The 13,706-nt window shown below is 36.5% G+C and overlaps 3 protein-coding genes and 1 pseudogene across 3 annotated transcripts; 3 read left to right on the top strand and 1 right to left on the bottom strand.

The window, feature by feature from the left end:
• Positions 1 to 1,716: 1,716 nt before the first annotated feature.
• Positions 1,717 to 3,003, bottom strand: LOC149143043 (uncharacterized). Its single transcript, XM_089451658.1, has 3 exons — positions 2,494 to 3,003; positions 2,190 to 2,389; positions 1,717 to 1,771 (listed from the first exon to the last, which is right to left on the bottom strand). The coding sequence occupies exons 1-3, from the start codon at positions 3,001 to 3,003 to the stop codon at positions 1,717 to 1,719; spliced, it is 765 nt and encodes a 254-aa protein (XP_089307784.1).
• Positions 3,004 to 4,036: 1,033 nt separating this feature from the next.
• LOC149143042 (leucine-rich repeat receptor protein kinase EMS1 pseudogene) lies at positions 4,037 to 6,492 on the top strand (annotated as a pseudogene).
• A 147-nt stretch (positions 6,493 to 6,639) lies between these two features.
• Positions 6,640 to 7,786, top strand: LOC149143041 (GATA transcription factor 7-like). The gene is made up of 2 exons (XM_089451657.1): positions 6,640 to 6,972; positions 7,139 to 7,786. Exons 1-2 carry the CDS (start codon positions 6,640 to 6,642, stop codon positions 7,784 to 7,786), a joined length of 981 nt encoding a protein of 326 aa, XP_089307783.1.
• Positions 7,787 to 12,481: 4,695 nt separating this feature from the next.
• On the top strand, positions 12,482 to 12,976 carry LOC149143040 (E3 ubiquitin-protein ligase SGR9, amyloplastic-like). Its single transcript, XM_089451656.1, has one exon. The coding sequence runs from the start codon at positions 12,482 to 12,484 to the stop codon at positions 12,974 to 12,976; it is 495 nt and encodes a 164-aa protein (XP_089307782.1).
• The last annotated feature ends 730 nt before the right edge of the window (positions 12,977 to 13,706 follow it).

Below are 13,706 nucleotides of genomic sequence, written 5' to 3'. Positions count from 1 at the left end.
GGTATGAGAACAGAGAAACTACATGTTTAAGTATAAAAATCAAATATATTGCATGAACATAAATAAGTAAAGAGATTCTATTTAACAGCCAGCATGATGAATAGGGAAAAAATACAAGCATGGGCAATGAACCCATATGATGGTCCTTCTCCTCAACCATGAACAAGCATAAAAAGGCATGTAAAGCCCATGACTTTGGCATAGGAAATACAGTTAACACCTTAGTGGGGGAAAGGCGTTGAGGAATGAAATTTGTTTTAGTGAGAAATGCATGGGAAGAAACATAAGCACTGACAATGATTACATTTGGCAATACTAATTTTTCAGTGACCATGAACAGATTATGAAAAGGGTATTTTCATAACAACATAATAATAGGAATACATATATATACTTATCATATGAAAAAGGGAAACCCACTTGATGAGGCCATGAAAACCTAGCTTATATATTCTTTGTGCATACCTCATTAGTTCCCACTAGAGATGAAGCCCTTCCATGGATGATCAGTCATGGTATAAGATGATGCTTCTCCACTTGTTCTATAGTTACCTAGCAAAGTGTCAAATGTTATCACAAAGAAATTTGCTAGAGCATCAAGGTATATGTGCACACACAATGAAAGAGTGTCAAATGTACCTGGCATGGCAGGTAAGGTTGGATGTTCTTGCATCTCCCTTTGGTCTTGGGTTATTGCCATGGTTGGGGATTGTTGCATTGCTATAAATATAAACATACCACATGTTAAAGAATGGTGATGATTAAATACTTGAATCTAAAACCATGAGTCTATTCAACACATGAAACTAACCTGGAACCATAGACAGGGAATTATTTGATCGATGACATCCTCACTTATTGAAGTATCGAAATTCAAATGGTTCATATTCTGATGGATCAACATTTAAATCAATTTCAAAACCATTGTTTTTTCTACTGCTTCTTCTTTTCTTTGTGGGACTAAGGAAACTCTTCTTCCTCTTCAAAAATGAATCAAGAGAACCCAACCCAGGTGTGAAGTCAAAATCAATAACGTGAAAATTATTGACTTCATCCAACATTTTTTTAAGCATACCAGTTAAGTGGTTTGTCTTCATCAAAGTAGTAGGAGGGTTATCTAAAATGAGATGTGTATAGCTAAACAACTCCTCCCTTCCCAAATGAAGTGCCTCAGCATTTGCATCAACAATATTTGTGGCCATAAGATTAGCATCAACATCTACATCATGGTTTTGAGGCTCTATATTGATCTCAGTTGGGTCACTGCATATGTTATCCCCTGCATACTAATGAAGCAATGGATTTGAATTATCCAAGTGGAAATACAACCAATTAACCTTTATGGCATGCTTGCAAATGTTTTCACGGATAGAACATGGACATTAACATGTTATAAAATCCGTACGATACCAGGTGACAAGGTATTTTTTACCTCGATCTGTCTGACTTCTCACCCAATAAGCACGAGTTATGCTCTCATGAGGACAGCAATCAGTATCCAAAATTTTTCTTACTCGTTCCACTGATGATTCTAGCTTCTTTTATCTCTTGTAGTTGTTTAGAAATCCTTCTTCTTTTAATATTTTCTTGAACCAATAACAAGGTTCAACTGTTGTTAGTAGCATATGCAATAACCAATCCATCCTCCGGGCACATTTTTTCCTTCTATCAAATAGAAATGTTGTTTTTAGGTAACAATGGTATGACTCAACAGCATTATTGGTCTCCTGATTTGCATAAGGAAACTCCTGACAACCTTTCACCCATATACCTAATTGCAAATAGAACCATGTCAGTCTCACTATATCACATTTATAGAAGAAAAAATTGCATATAATACGAATTTTTTTTTTACTTACGAATCTTATTTCCAGTGACCCAATTCTTGTGGAAATATTCTAAGAACTTATCTTCATCTGCAAATTTGATAAAAAATTGATTGATTGTGCATCTTCCACTTCATAATTGAGAGTGGGTTTCATGATGCAACCTAACTCACTGAACATCTCATTGGCTTTTATGGAACTAGTGGCCAACCGATTGACATTTTTTAATCAAGCCCTCCGTACATTCCAAACACATAAGATCACATCACAACCTGTGATCCTTCTGCCATATTCAATGCCTTTTAGTGTGCTATTTTTAGAAAAAATGCAAGTTTGGTTATATCATGACAATGTTAAAGTTACCTTAAGGCACTGATTTCAACCAGTGCATCATCAACCATGAAAGCATTGACTTTCCAATCAGGACGGGTTTGGAAACACTTGCGCATGAGCTGCTCCAGCCATATTGCAATATCATCTGATGTGTTTCGTGATGCCACTACCCATGCAACTCGCACCCCGCTTTGTTGTTCATCAAATGCCACGAGTGTATACAATTGATACTGTCATATTCAACATTACATAAAGTCAAACACAAGTTATTAATTATTCTGAATGTATACAACTTAAATAAATATATTCAACCAATTATTGGCATCTGACTTACCTTGTATTTATTTGTATTAAATGTTGAATCCATGGCTATTAAGTTATTGTGCGATAGCTTTACCATTGTCTCCAACATCCACTTTGTTGAAATCCATATTATAAAAGGGACCTCCACACCATTGGGCTTTTGGTAAAACAAAAAATCTTCCCGATGCTTTTGATCCCAAAGGTTTATACTCATTTCATCCTTTTTGTGAAGTTGATAATTTCCCTTCGCCAACCTATTATAGATATTTACAATATATTTCCTGCATAAGAAGAAATATCTATCTCTAACTACCACATCCATGTCAACATGTCTCTTAATGTGACTTCTATACACTACATCAACAAGCACTCTCAGAAAGAAATAACTCTCTACATATGCAACATCCCTTGAAAGGTTTGGCCTATACAAGGTCCTGGTCTCACCTGAAGTGTCACGTTGACCATGACAAGCCCAACCTTCCCCATCTTCATTTTCATACATATTGAAAGTTAATATTGCTCTATCACGAATTTCAGGCATAACTTTCACAATAAAGTGGCATTGACAACCCCTCTTCTGCACAAATAAGGTCCTTCGTTTAGTTGGAGGATCTCCTCTTTTGTCCTCTGGCCCAAATAAACAATGATAACTACACCAAAAATTTAAAATGTTAGTACATACAAAGAAAGAGAAATGTGGTTTCAATAGATCTAAACAATACATTTTTTAAATACTCACATCTCATATTGCAATGCAGCGGTAGCTTTTTGTTTTGGTTCTTTTTTGTTTTTCGTATGAATTTACATGGAGTAATAGGATTTTCTTCCTCTCCTTTGATAAAGTCAGCAACTCGTCGTAATGGGATTACGACAACTCGATCAATACTATTGTTTTTTCTATTTATTTATGTCCAAACCAAGTTTTTACTAGAGAACATCATTTTTCCTTTGAGGTCTTGCACCTCAAGATCCATGATATATTGTCATTTGCTTCGCTTGCCCATTTTGAACTGATCTGGTCAAACAATATGCAAGGACATTAGAACTGAACTTTCAATCTTAGCAAGTTATCCAACATATATATAAATATAAAACCTCTTTTATGCTTTTTTTGAGGTCTGAAATATCAATCACTCAATAATGGAAAAAATAAATAGCACAAAAGGATGCAGGCTATTTGGGATGCAAGCCTTTCCTTTAAGATGCAGCTTCTTGCCTCATTCACTTTGAACATGGCGTTCCTAAAAGGAAAGATTCCTAAAACAACATGAACAGATGCAATCCAATAAATGTTGGCCATGTTTTTTGAGGGTGACCATTTGCTAAGCAGGACTAGACTTGAATGAAAGGCCTTTCTACAATGTATGTTTACATCACAACTCTACTAGTAGTCTGTCCTCAAAGATTCTCAGTGCTTCCATAATATATGTGAAATTTATAGCAGGCAATCATTATGGTCACATTCCACTACCTATGGCAAAAGAGATGTGCTAGAACAAAGAAAAGGCAATGAAATTTCATCTTTTATAGCTATTCAATATTGAACTCATCTCATTTCCTTAAGAAAGTCAAAGATGGCGCTAGATGTAGGATTTAGATCACATGCATTTTCCCTAATTACATGGGTAAGTAAGCGGAAGGCTATTTTAAATAATGTTGACATAGCATGTACTCTCTGAAAGAATGACAATTTCATCCCTCTAAGTAGAGTGCCAACTTTTTCGAGAAAAATGGGAGAGTCCTAAAAAAGTACATAAATTGGTCTGAGAGAGTAGCTCAAAAAAGTTTGGAAAATATTAGGAAAAAGGGAAAGGAGGGAATCACAGCCAAGTGTGAAAAATGGACCCGAATCACATTACAGATTAGCTGCAGAAACCACCATCTTTATCACAACAAATTGAATTTAAGATGGGAACTTATTTGTTGATGAGGATGGAATGTTGGTTCAGTGGTAAAGATAGTGGCAAGTTAGGCCATCCACTAAGGTTTAATTCCTCGGAGGTATAAATAAGTATTTTGGGCCAGGTGCAAATCCGAGGTGATTTCAATGGAAGAATTCAAATCTTTTCAAGGCAACTTAGGTAAACAAAAATGCATGTGTTTAGTGGGTTGCCCCTTGAGGGTTGTGGGGAGGCTTCTATTAAATCAAGTTCAACACGGAATTCTTTCTTTGCAACATTCTAACTAAAATTGAAATTAATGTTCAATCTGGTATGTACTCTGTTTTGAGAATTTAGAATGTTAATGATTTTTCCTAAAGCAAGGAAAACCAAGAACTTGATTTAGAATTCTTTCTTTGCAACATTCTAACTAAAATTGAAATTAATGTTCAATCTGGTATGTACTCTGTTTTGAGAATTTAGAATGTTAATGTTTTTAAGCTATGAATTTTCTTGATTTAGAATTCTTTCTTTGCAACATTCTAACTAAAATTGAAATTAATGTTCAATCTGGTATGTACTCTGTTTTGAGAATTTAGAATGTTAATGTTTTTAAGCTATATGTCTCATTGCCAACTACTCTTGCAAATTTGGTCAACATTGTTGGTCTATATGTACAACAAAACAGGTTATCTTGTGGCATTGCTAGCTTGCTTTCAAAGAGCACAGTCTGGCATCAGATCGAGACACTGAATCTGAGTTTAAATTCATTTAGTGGAGAAATTCCAAGATCTCTTGCCAATCTCTCTTGTCTAACCTACTTGGATCTTCACACCAATGAATTTACAGGTACCATAGTTCTAGAGCTTGGTAGTCTTTCACAACTCATATACTTGGACATTTCTGATAATTATCTCTTAGGATCAGTCCCCGATGAATTGTGCGATCTTATGGATCTCAACTTCTTCAATCTCTCGGATAATCTGCTGGAAGGAGCTCTTCCTGAGGGTGGTGGATGTAGTAATTTTACTGCTTCTTCATTTCTTAGAAACAAGGTTGTATGTGGAAATCTAATGGGCCAAAAATGCAAGCTCAGTCCAAGACAACAACCTCATCTATTGAGCACTGGGGTGATTGTTGGGATCACAATAGGAAGCACCCTTTTCATGCTGGGCCTTATATTTGCTTTGGTAAAATGGAAAATGTTGAGACAAGAGGTTTTCCCTAAGGTGGATGAGAAGAGAAAATTGAATCCAGCCATTGAACCTACCCTTTCTTTTATGAGTAATAGCAAGTCAAAAGAGCCCCTCAGCATAAATGTAGCCATGTTTGAAAGCCCTCTCCTTCGCCTGACACTGGCTGATATACTACGGATCACAAATAACTTTTGCAAGACCAATATTATTGGAGATGGTGGGTTTGGCACAGTTTATAAAGTTGTACTCCCCGATGGAAGAATTTTTGCCATCAAAAAGCTTGGACAGGCTCGCACTCAAGGTCATATAGAATTTCTAGCAGAGATGGAGACCTTAGGAAAAGTCAAGCACAGAAATTTGGTGCCATTACTGGGATACTGCTCTTTCGGTGATGAGAAATTGTTGGTTTATGATTTTATGGTGAATGGAAGCCTTGATTATTGGCTAAGGAACAGAGTTGATGCATTGGAGGTCCTTGATTGGCCCAAATGATTTAAGATTGCTATGGGTTCAGCTAGGGGCCTTGCATTTCTTCATCATGGCTTCATCCCTCACATAATCCACAGAGACATGAAAAGTAGCAACATACTGCTGGATGCTGACTTTGAGCCTAGAGTTGCAGACTTTGGATTGGCGTGCCTTATAAGTACCTGTGAGACTCATGTGAGCACAGATATAGCAGGTACATTTGGATATATTCCTCCAGAATATGGTCAGAGTTGGAGATCAACAACCAGAGGTGATGTCTATAGCTTTGGGGTCATTTTGCTTGAGCTCCTCACAGGAAAGGAACCAACTGGACCAAATTTCAAAGATATAGAAGGTGGCAATCTGGTAGGATGGGTTCAACAGATGATCAACAAAGGGCAAGCGGTTGAGGCCTTGGATTCTGTCACTTCTGATGGATCTTGGAAGCTTCAAATGCTTCAGATGCTGCCTTTGCAACATTCTTGATTTTCTTGATTTAGAATTCTTTCTTTGCAACATTCTAACTAAAATTGAAATTAATGTTCCTAAAATTGAAATTAATGTTCAATCTGGTATGTACTCTGTTTTGAGAATTTAGAATGTTAATGTTTTTAAGATATAAGTTTAAGATATATGTCTCATTTCCAACTTCTCTTGCCAACCACTCTTGGAAGAAAACCCTGGAAAGTGACAGAGGGAGACGCTGGAATCTTAGGAGGAATATCAGACTTTTTACTAATCGATGACCTGCTGGATTTCTCAAACGAAGAAATTGCAACACCAATTGGAGAGAATTGCAGTGATGCCAACGGAGCTGATTCCTCCACAATAACAGACACCGCCAAGATGGCAGGAACCATGCTAAGTTGCAACAATGATTCCTTGTTGGATAACAGAAGAAGTTCCCACATTTCAAATGCTGTGAGCACATATATTAAAGATCAGAATTCTCCAGTAGACCTTGCTGTTTGAGTGAGTCATGCTATTTCCTATTCTAGTCCCATTCGATGGACTACTTCCATTTTTGTTATTTAGTTTTCCATGAGAAACCCTAAGGTGAAAAATCAAATAACAATTTACCTTCTCTTTATTTCCATCCCCACATCATTTAGAAGATGAGTTGCAAATTAAGTTAATCTCCATTGTTGTTTCACAATGTGATGATTTGGCAGAACTGGAATGGATTTCAAACTTTGTGGAGGACTCCTCCTCCACTGGTAACGTACCTACAAATATAACTCATCATGTTCTTGACTCTGGTAAGAGGTCATCTAGCTGTATATTAGAAATATTGCCCGTGCCTAGCCGAGCTCGAAGCAAAAGGTCAAGGGCACCTGTTTGTAATTGGGCTTCTCGCGTACTGATTTCTCCAAGTTCCTCTGCAAGTATAGTATATCAAAATGGCTCTACTTCAGAATCATCTAAACAAGCCGGTGGAGAAGAGTCTCTATCTACAAATAGAGATAAACTTAGCAAGACCGAGACCAGCCACGTTACATCGAAGAAGAAAGGTGTGGTGCAGGTGGATCATCATGGCACACAAGTCAGAAAATGCAGTCATTGTGCCACCCAAAAGACCCCACAGTGGAGGGCAGGTCCTGAAGGTCCCAAAACACTCTGCAACGCCTGCGGTGTGAGGTTCAAGTCCGGTAGGCTACTGCCAGAGTACAGACCTGCTGCAAGTCCTACCTTTGTAGGTACCCAACATTCAAACTCCCATAGGAAAGTTATTGAGATGAGGCGTCAGAAGTTGAATGACATCGACGAGAAACCACATTGACACATTGAAAAATTAGTCCAAGGACTGATAGAATATAACCACTCTTCTTCTGAGCAACAGTCAGATTTTGGTAAATCAGATGATGACGAATGCTTACTCCAATGGGAATATATGGCAATAGGATGGAAGGGCGGCAAGGAGTGGGCATGTTGAGTCTCGAGAACATGGGCGAAATCATGTTGAGAGGCAGTAGCATAATGAAGGGGTATCTCCACGATCCGGAGAGCACCGCGAAAGCCTTTGCTGGCGGTTGGTTCCACACTGGCGATGTTGGCGTGGTCCATCCCAACGGGTATGTGGAGATCAATGATCGCTCAAAGGACATGGTAATGTCAGGTGGAGAAAACATCAGATGTGTGGAGGTCGAGTCCGTTCTGTACACCCACCCCTTCGTTGCCGAGGCCGCCGTGGTGCGATGCCCCATCCCCGGTGGGGTGAGAGTCCGTGCGCCTTCGTCAAGACAAAGAACAATATTGGCGAGGGCATCATAAAAGAAAACGGTATACTGTCGTTCTGCAGAGAGAAACTGCCTCATTACATGGCTCCCAAGGCTGTCATCTTCATGCCAGATCTTCCCAAGACTGCCACAGGAAAAGTACAGAAAAATGTGCTCAGAGAATGGGCCACACATCTTTCTGCAACTTTAGCACCGGCAGCGCCTACCCAAGCTCTCCGGAAGAAGCCAGTGGGGTCGGCACAACGGGACAACTGCTCCAAGGAACAATTCAGGGTTGCTCAATCTAGATTGTGAGTGCTTATCTTGGTTTGTCATAGTTATGCCTCAATGAAAATTGTGAATGCGAATTATGCGTGTCAAGTTACTGTGACACTTCCATCCTACTGCCATATATTTCCATTGTACCATATATATTTTATTTGCAGAATGCAATCTCTATTAGGTTAAATTTGACTTAGTTTCATATTGTAATTAATGGATTTATTAGTTGAAGCTTCGTTAAGTTTTGTTTATTATATTTCATGCAATATGGTTTAGTCAATGGTAGTAATTACTTTGTTTTATACCATCTAGTTATTAATATATATATTATTATAATTAATAATAATTAATTTGTAGAATTGAAGTTTTTGTGATCGATATCAAGTTTATGAGAGATTTTTTAGCGAAAATCACAGGAAATATCGTTTGTCCACGCATTTCAAACCAACCAGTGTGATTTATCTTCAAGACAAGTTGAAGAAACAAATCCAACTTAATACAATCTAATTATTCATATTGTTGAAAACCTAAATACGTTAAAATTTTGTTTTATTTTTAGATTAAAAAGCAATCATTATTTTCCTTTCTATGATGTTTAAGGCTTATAATATAGGGTATTCAAATTGTTTCATTCGAATGTTCTTTTGGTTTTTAACTGATTTTCCTTTATTTTAATATTAATGTAAAACATTATCTGTATTTAAATGTAATTAATTAGATATTATTTGAAATGCTTCGTTATAATACATGTTAAGTGTTTTGGATTTTGAGTTATATATACTGTTTAATTAATTAAAAAAAAATTTTGAATCTTATTTGAAAACTAAATAATTATTTCCACTGCCATAAAATTTGTTATAATCATTTTCATATTTACCTCCAATAATGTATAATAATATTGATTAAATTAAATAATGCACCTAAAATATATTACTCAACTTAAAAATATAATAACATTATTCTGTCGAGGGAGATATAATGGAGATATTGTCAACCAACCTTACATTTAAAATTAATAAAATAATATTTATATTTAAAAATAATATTAAAGAAATATTATTTTGTAATAATATATTTAAAAATAATAAAAAAATATTTATATTAAAAAATAATATTATAAAAAATATGTCTGTTATAAATAAAATATTTAAATTTCTGTTAATTTTACATTAACTTTATATAAAAATACATTGAAAATTAAATAATTATATTAAATAATCATAATAGTTACGCTGTAAGGCGTTTTCTTCTGAAAAGAATTTTCCTGCTGTCAGAGGATTAAAATACAAATACTTCGAACTATCCGATCCATTGACTGGTATTAAATTAGTTCCACATTTAGTTATAAGTATAAGAATCGCCACCCAGGAAGAAGGCAGGAGCTATCTGTCCAATCATCTTCGTCAAATGTTAGGCCCACAAGCAAACAACAATGGCGTCAAATGTGCTTATGTTCGTTACCTCCATTTTCGATCTCACTACTTTTGGCTTCAGAGTGGTCACAGAGCGCAGGGGGAGCAATGCAGTCATGACTCCCAACGAGTACTTCGCAGTGGCGGCAGAGCACAAGAGGAGTACTGGAGTCGTGACTCCCGATGAGTACGACGAGACAACTTTCTGTGTACAATTCAGACATCTCTACTTTGTATGGAGTCAGGGAGTTTTTGTTTCTTCAAGTGAGCGAGTCTCTTGTCCTGGCCTTCACAAGCTGCCTGTGCTGCGGAAGTGTTCTGCGATGATATTATTCTTTATTTGTTGAATAACGTTCTTGATTGTCGAGGTGCATTTCGTAGTAGGGGCGGCGAGGAATTCCCTCCATACAGCATACAGGGGTAGATTGGGTATGGGTGACCTGTCCTGTGAGACATTGTAAAAGGGGGTATTTGCTGTCAGAGCCGCTTTCACTGTATTTACTTTGATTCTGACCCTGTTTTACTACACATACTATACCAAGGCAAAGCAAAATCGTGGAAACCCTTTACCGAAGTAAACCCTCGCCGAGTATTTGTATAGTGGATATTTCTTTCGTTTGTATTACATCTTTAGGTAAAATTTTGCAGCCAGGAAAAAGAAACCTCCACTGTTAAGAAAATCGAAAAGAAGAGGATTTCTGACAAATCTGCTTGAGTAGAACAAATCTGGAGATTCTACAGAGATCCAAAAGCTATAAATTCAGATGTGGAAGACTATAAACTCTACTTATTTCAGTTATTTCTAAGTAGTGGAGGAGCTGTTTGATTAAAAGGAGCCGAACCAAGCAGACACAAATGTAGAATAGGGAGTAGTTACTGAACAGGGCTAGAGGGCTAGAGGGTTAGATCGATGGATGAACCTACAGGAGATGTAGAGGGATTTTTTCACCAAATTCTACTAAATATTGGAAGAAATGAATTGCACAATTTAGCTCACATTTTGGTCTTCGAGTGTCACATACAATTAGAGAGACTTCGGCAAATGCTAGAATCCTATCAGGAAGTCGAGAATAATTGGGTGTGTTGACAGTCTTTCTACTGAGCACAAAAAAGTACTTGTTGGGCGTGTCACTCTGCGTTTTTTGAGAAAAATTATTGCTTTCATGGAGGATTTGGACGCATATGGTCTGTTAAATTCCAGTAGCTCTGATTGGGATGACGAGCCTCTGTGCTCTAGACTATTACATTCTATTGTTAATGCCAGTGAAAATATGCCAAGAAGTTTATATGTGAAAAGATATGAGAATATGGAGACAATATCTGAATTGGGTTATGGAGTATGGGGGGCATGCACATGCTGCATTGATGTTGCTCATATTGTACGAATCTCAGGATCAAGAATGCCTTAAACCTACTAAAAAACATGGGGTGGATCCACTTCTTTGTAAGAATTTTGTTGTGGGCAAAATGCCCACGGATTATTTTCTATCACCCAGATTCAGATTTCGCCCAGAGTTCTGAAGATGGGTTTCTGCTTGCCTAGATTGATGTTGGCAGCTGAAGATGGGTTTCTGCTTGCCTAGATTGATGTTGGGTGCCAACACTTAGGTAGTCAGTCTCACATCATATTTTGATACTATTAAGAGATATCTGAGGCTTCTTAGAGTGCTGTCTAATTTAGGAAATAATGATAATAATTACTTGAAGGAGAATCCATGTCCTCCTGCCTCTGTTGCAAGTGTTTTGTGTCTTCCCTCAGTTGTATATGATATTAGACACAAACATTAAGAAAAGGAGACAACATGTTCAGTATGTGGGGATGATTTAACATGTTCAGTATGTGGGGATGATTTTGATGCTTGTAGTGGAGTAAGTTACTTCCCTTGCACCCACTTTTATCACTCGGACTGCATATACAAATTTCCCACAGATGATGTGTGCTATGAAATTAGAAGACACATGAGGCTTTAATGGACAGGACGTTATGCTGATTACCAAAACTCTCTACCGTGGCCCTGGGTGGTTGTAGTTGAAATGTGTCTGAGGTGAGATCAATTCTATGTTGTCTTGAATTAGTTGGCTGGAGTTACATTAATTTTATGCTAGTGTTGAATATCTTTGAATATACAAGTATAGCTTATGAAACTTCTGAAAGAAACTAAGTAGGGTATTAAATTTAATTATGTTGCATGCCCTTTTGGAATTGGTAATTTTCCTACTTTCAATTATTATTTTATATATTAAATATATTAAAGAAAATATTAAATTTAAACATTTTTCAAAAAATTAAAATACATTTATGTTAAATTATAATGACGAACATGTGTGATCTAGACTATTACATTCTATTGTTAATTCTAGTGAAAATATGCCAAGAAGTTTATATGTGAAAATATATGAGAATATGGAGACAGTATCTGAATTGGGTTATGGAGTATGCGGGGCATACAGATTTTGCATTGATGTTGCTCATACTGTACGAAGCTCGGGATCAGGAATGCCTTAAAGCTGCAAAAAAAACATGGGGTGGATCCACTTCTTTATAAGAATTTTGTTGTGGGTAAAATGCCCGCAGATTATTTTCTCCAGATTCACATTTCGCCCAGGGTTCTAAAGATGGGTTTCTGCCTGCATGGATTGATGTTGGGTGCCAACACTCAGGTAGCCAGTCTCACATCATATTTTGATATTATTAAGAGATATCAGAGGCTTCTCAGAGTGTTGTCTAATTCAGGAAATAATGATAATAATTACTTGAAGGAGAATCCATGTCCTCCTGCCTCTGCTGCAAGTTTTTTGTGTCTTCCCTCAGTTGTAAATGGTATTAGATACAAACATGAAGAAAAGGAGACGGAATGTTCAGTATGTGGGGATGATTTTGAGGCCTGTAGTGGAGTAAGCTACTTGCCTTGCACCCACTTTTATCACTGGAACTGCATTCTTCCATGTTTGAAGACCAGGAATACTTGCCCTGTCTGCAGATACGAATTTCCCACAGATGATGCGTGCTATGTAATCAGAAGACACATGATGCTTTTAGTGCACAGGACGTTATGCTGATTAACACAACTCTTTATTGTGGCCCTGCGTGGTTGTAGTTGAAATGTGTCTGAGGTGAGATCAATTCTATGTTGTTTTGAATTCGTTGGTTGGAGTTGAAATGTGATTGAGTTTGAGAACATTATGTTGCGTTGAATCATTTGTTGGCTGCAGTGGAAATGTGTCTTAGGTGAGATTAATTTTATGTTATTGTTGAATATTTGTGAATATACAAGTATAACTTATGAATTTTATGAAAGCAACTAAATAGGGTATTAAATATAATTATATTGTATGCTTTTTAGAATTGGTAATTTTCCTACTTTTAATTATTATTTTATATATTAAATATATTAAAAAATTTCACAAAATTAAAATACATTTATGTTAAATTATAATTATTTGAAAAAAACTTATACACTACATGAAGTTGATTTTCAAATGTACACCCTAACAAATCATATTCATTAACCAGCCATATTTATTGCTCCCAAGTTTATCTTTAAAACTGCATTCATCCATTCCTCCCAAGTTTATCGTGAAGACTGCAAACATCCATTGCTGAAGGCTGGAAAAACCTAGAAAAACCTACTCTGTATATATACATTTGAACCTTCCACAAATGATGGCTTTTCTGAAATTACAAGGCACATGAGGCTTTTGATTTGAAAGACCTTATGCCAAACTTATGTTGTGAATGTATGTCTATTATAATTTATAACAATATACATCGTATTCAATTTTGTTATGC

This window comes from Pinus tabuliformis, chromosome X, assembly GCF_031772625.1.
Source record: "Pinus tabuliformis cultivar Carrire ecotype Pingquan chromosome X, CPIR1, whole genome shotgun sequence".
Classification (NCBI taxonomy): Eukaryota; Viridiplantae; Streptophyta; class Pinopsida; order Pinales; family Pinaceae; genus Pinus; species Pinus tabuliformis.
This window is presented reverse-complemented; position numbering and strand designations above follow the sequence as displayed.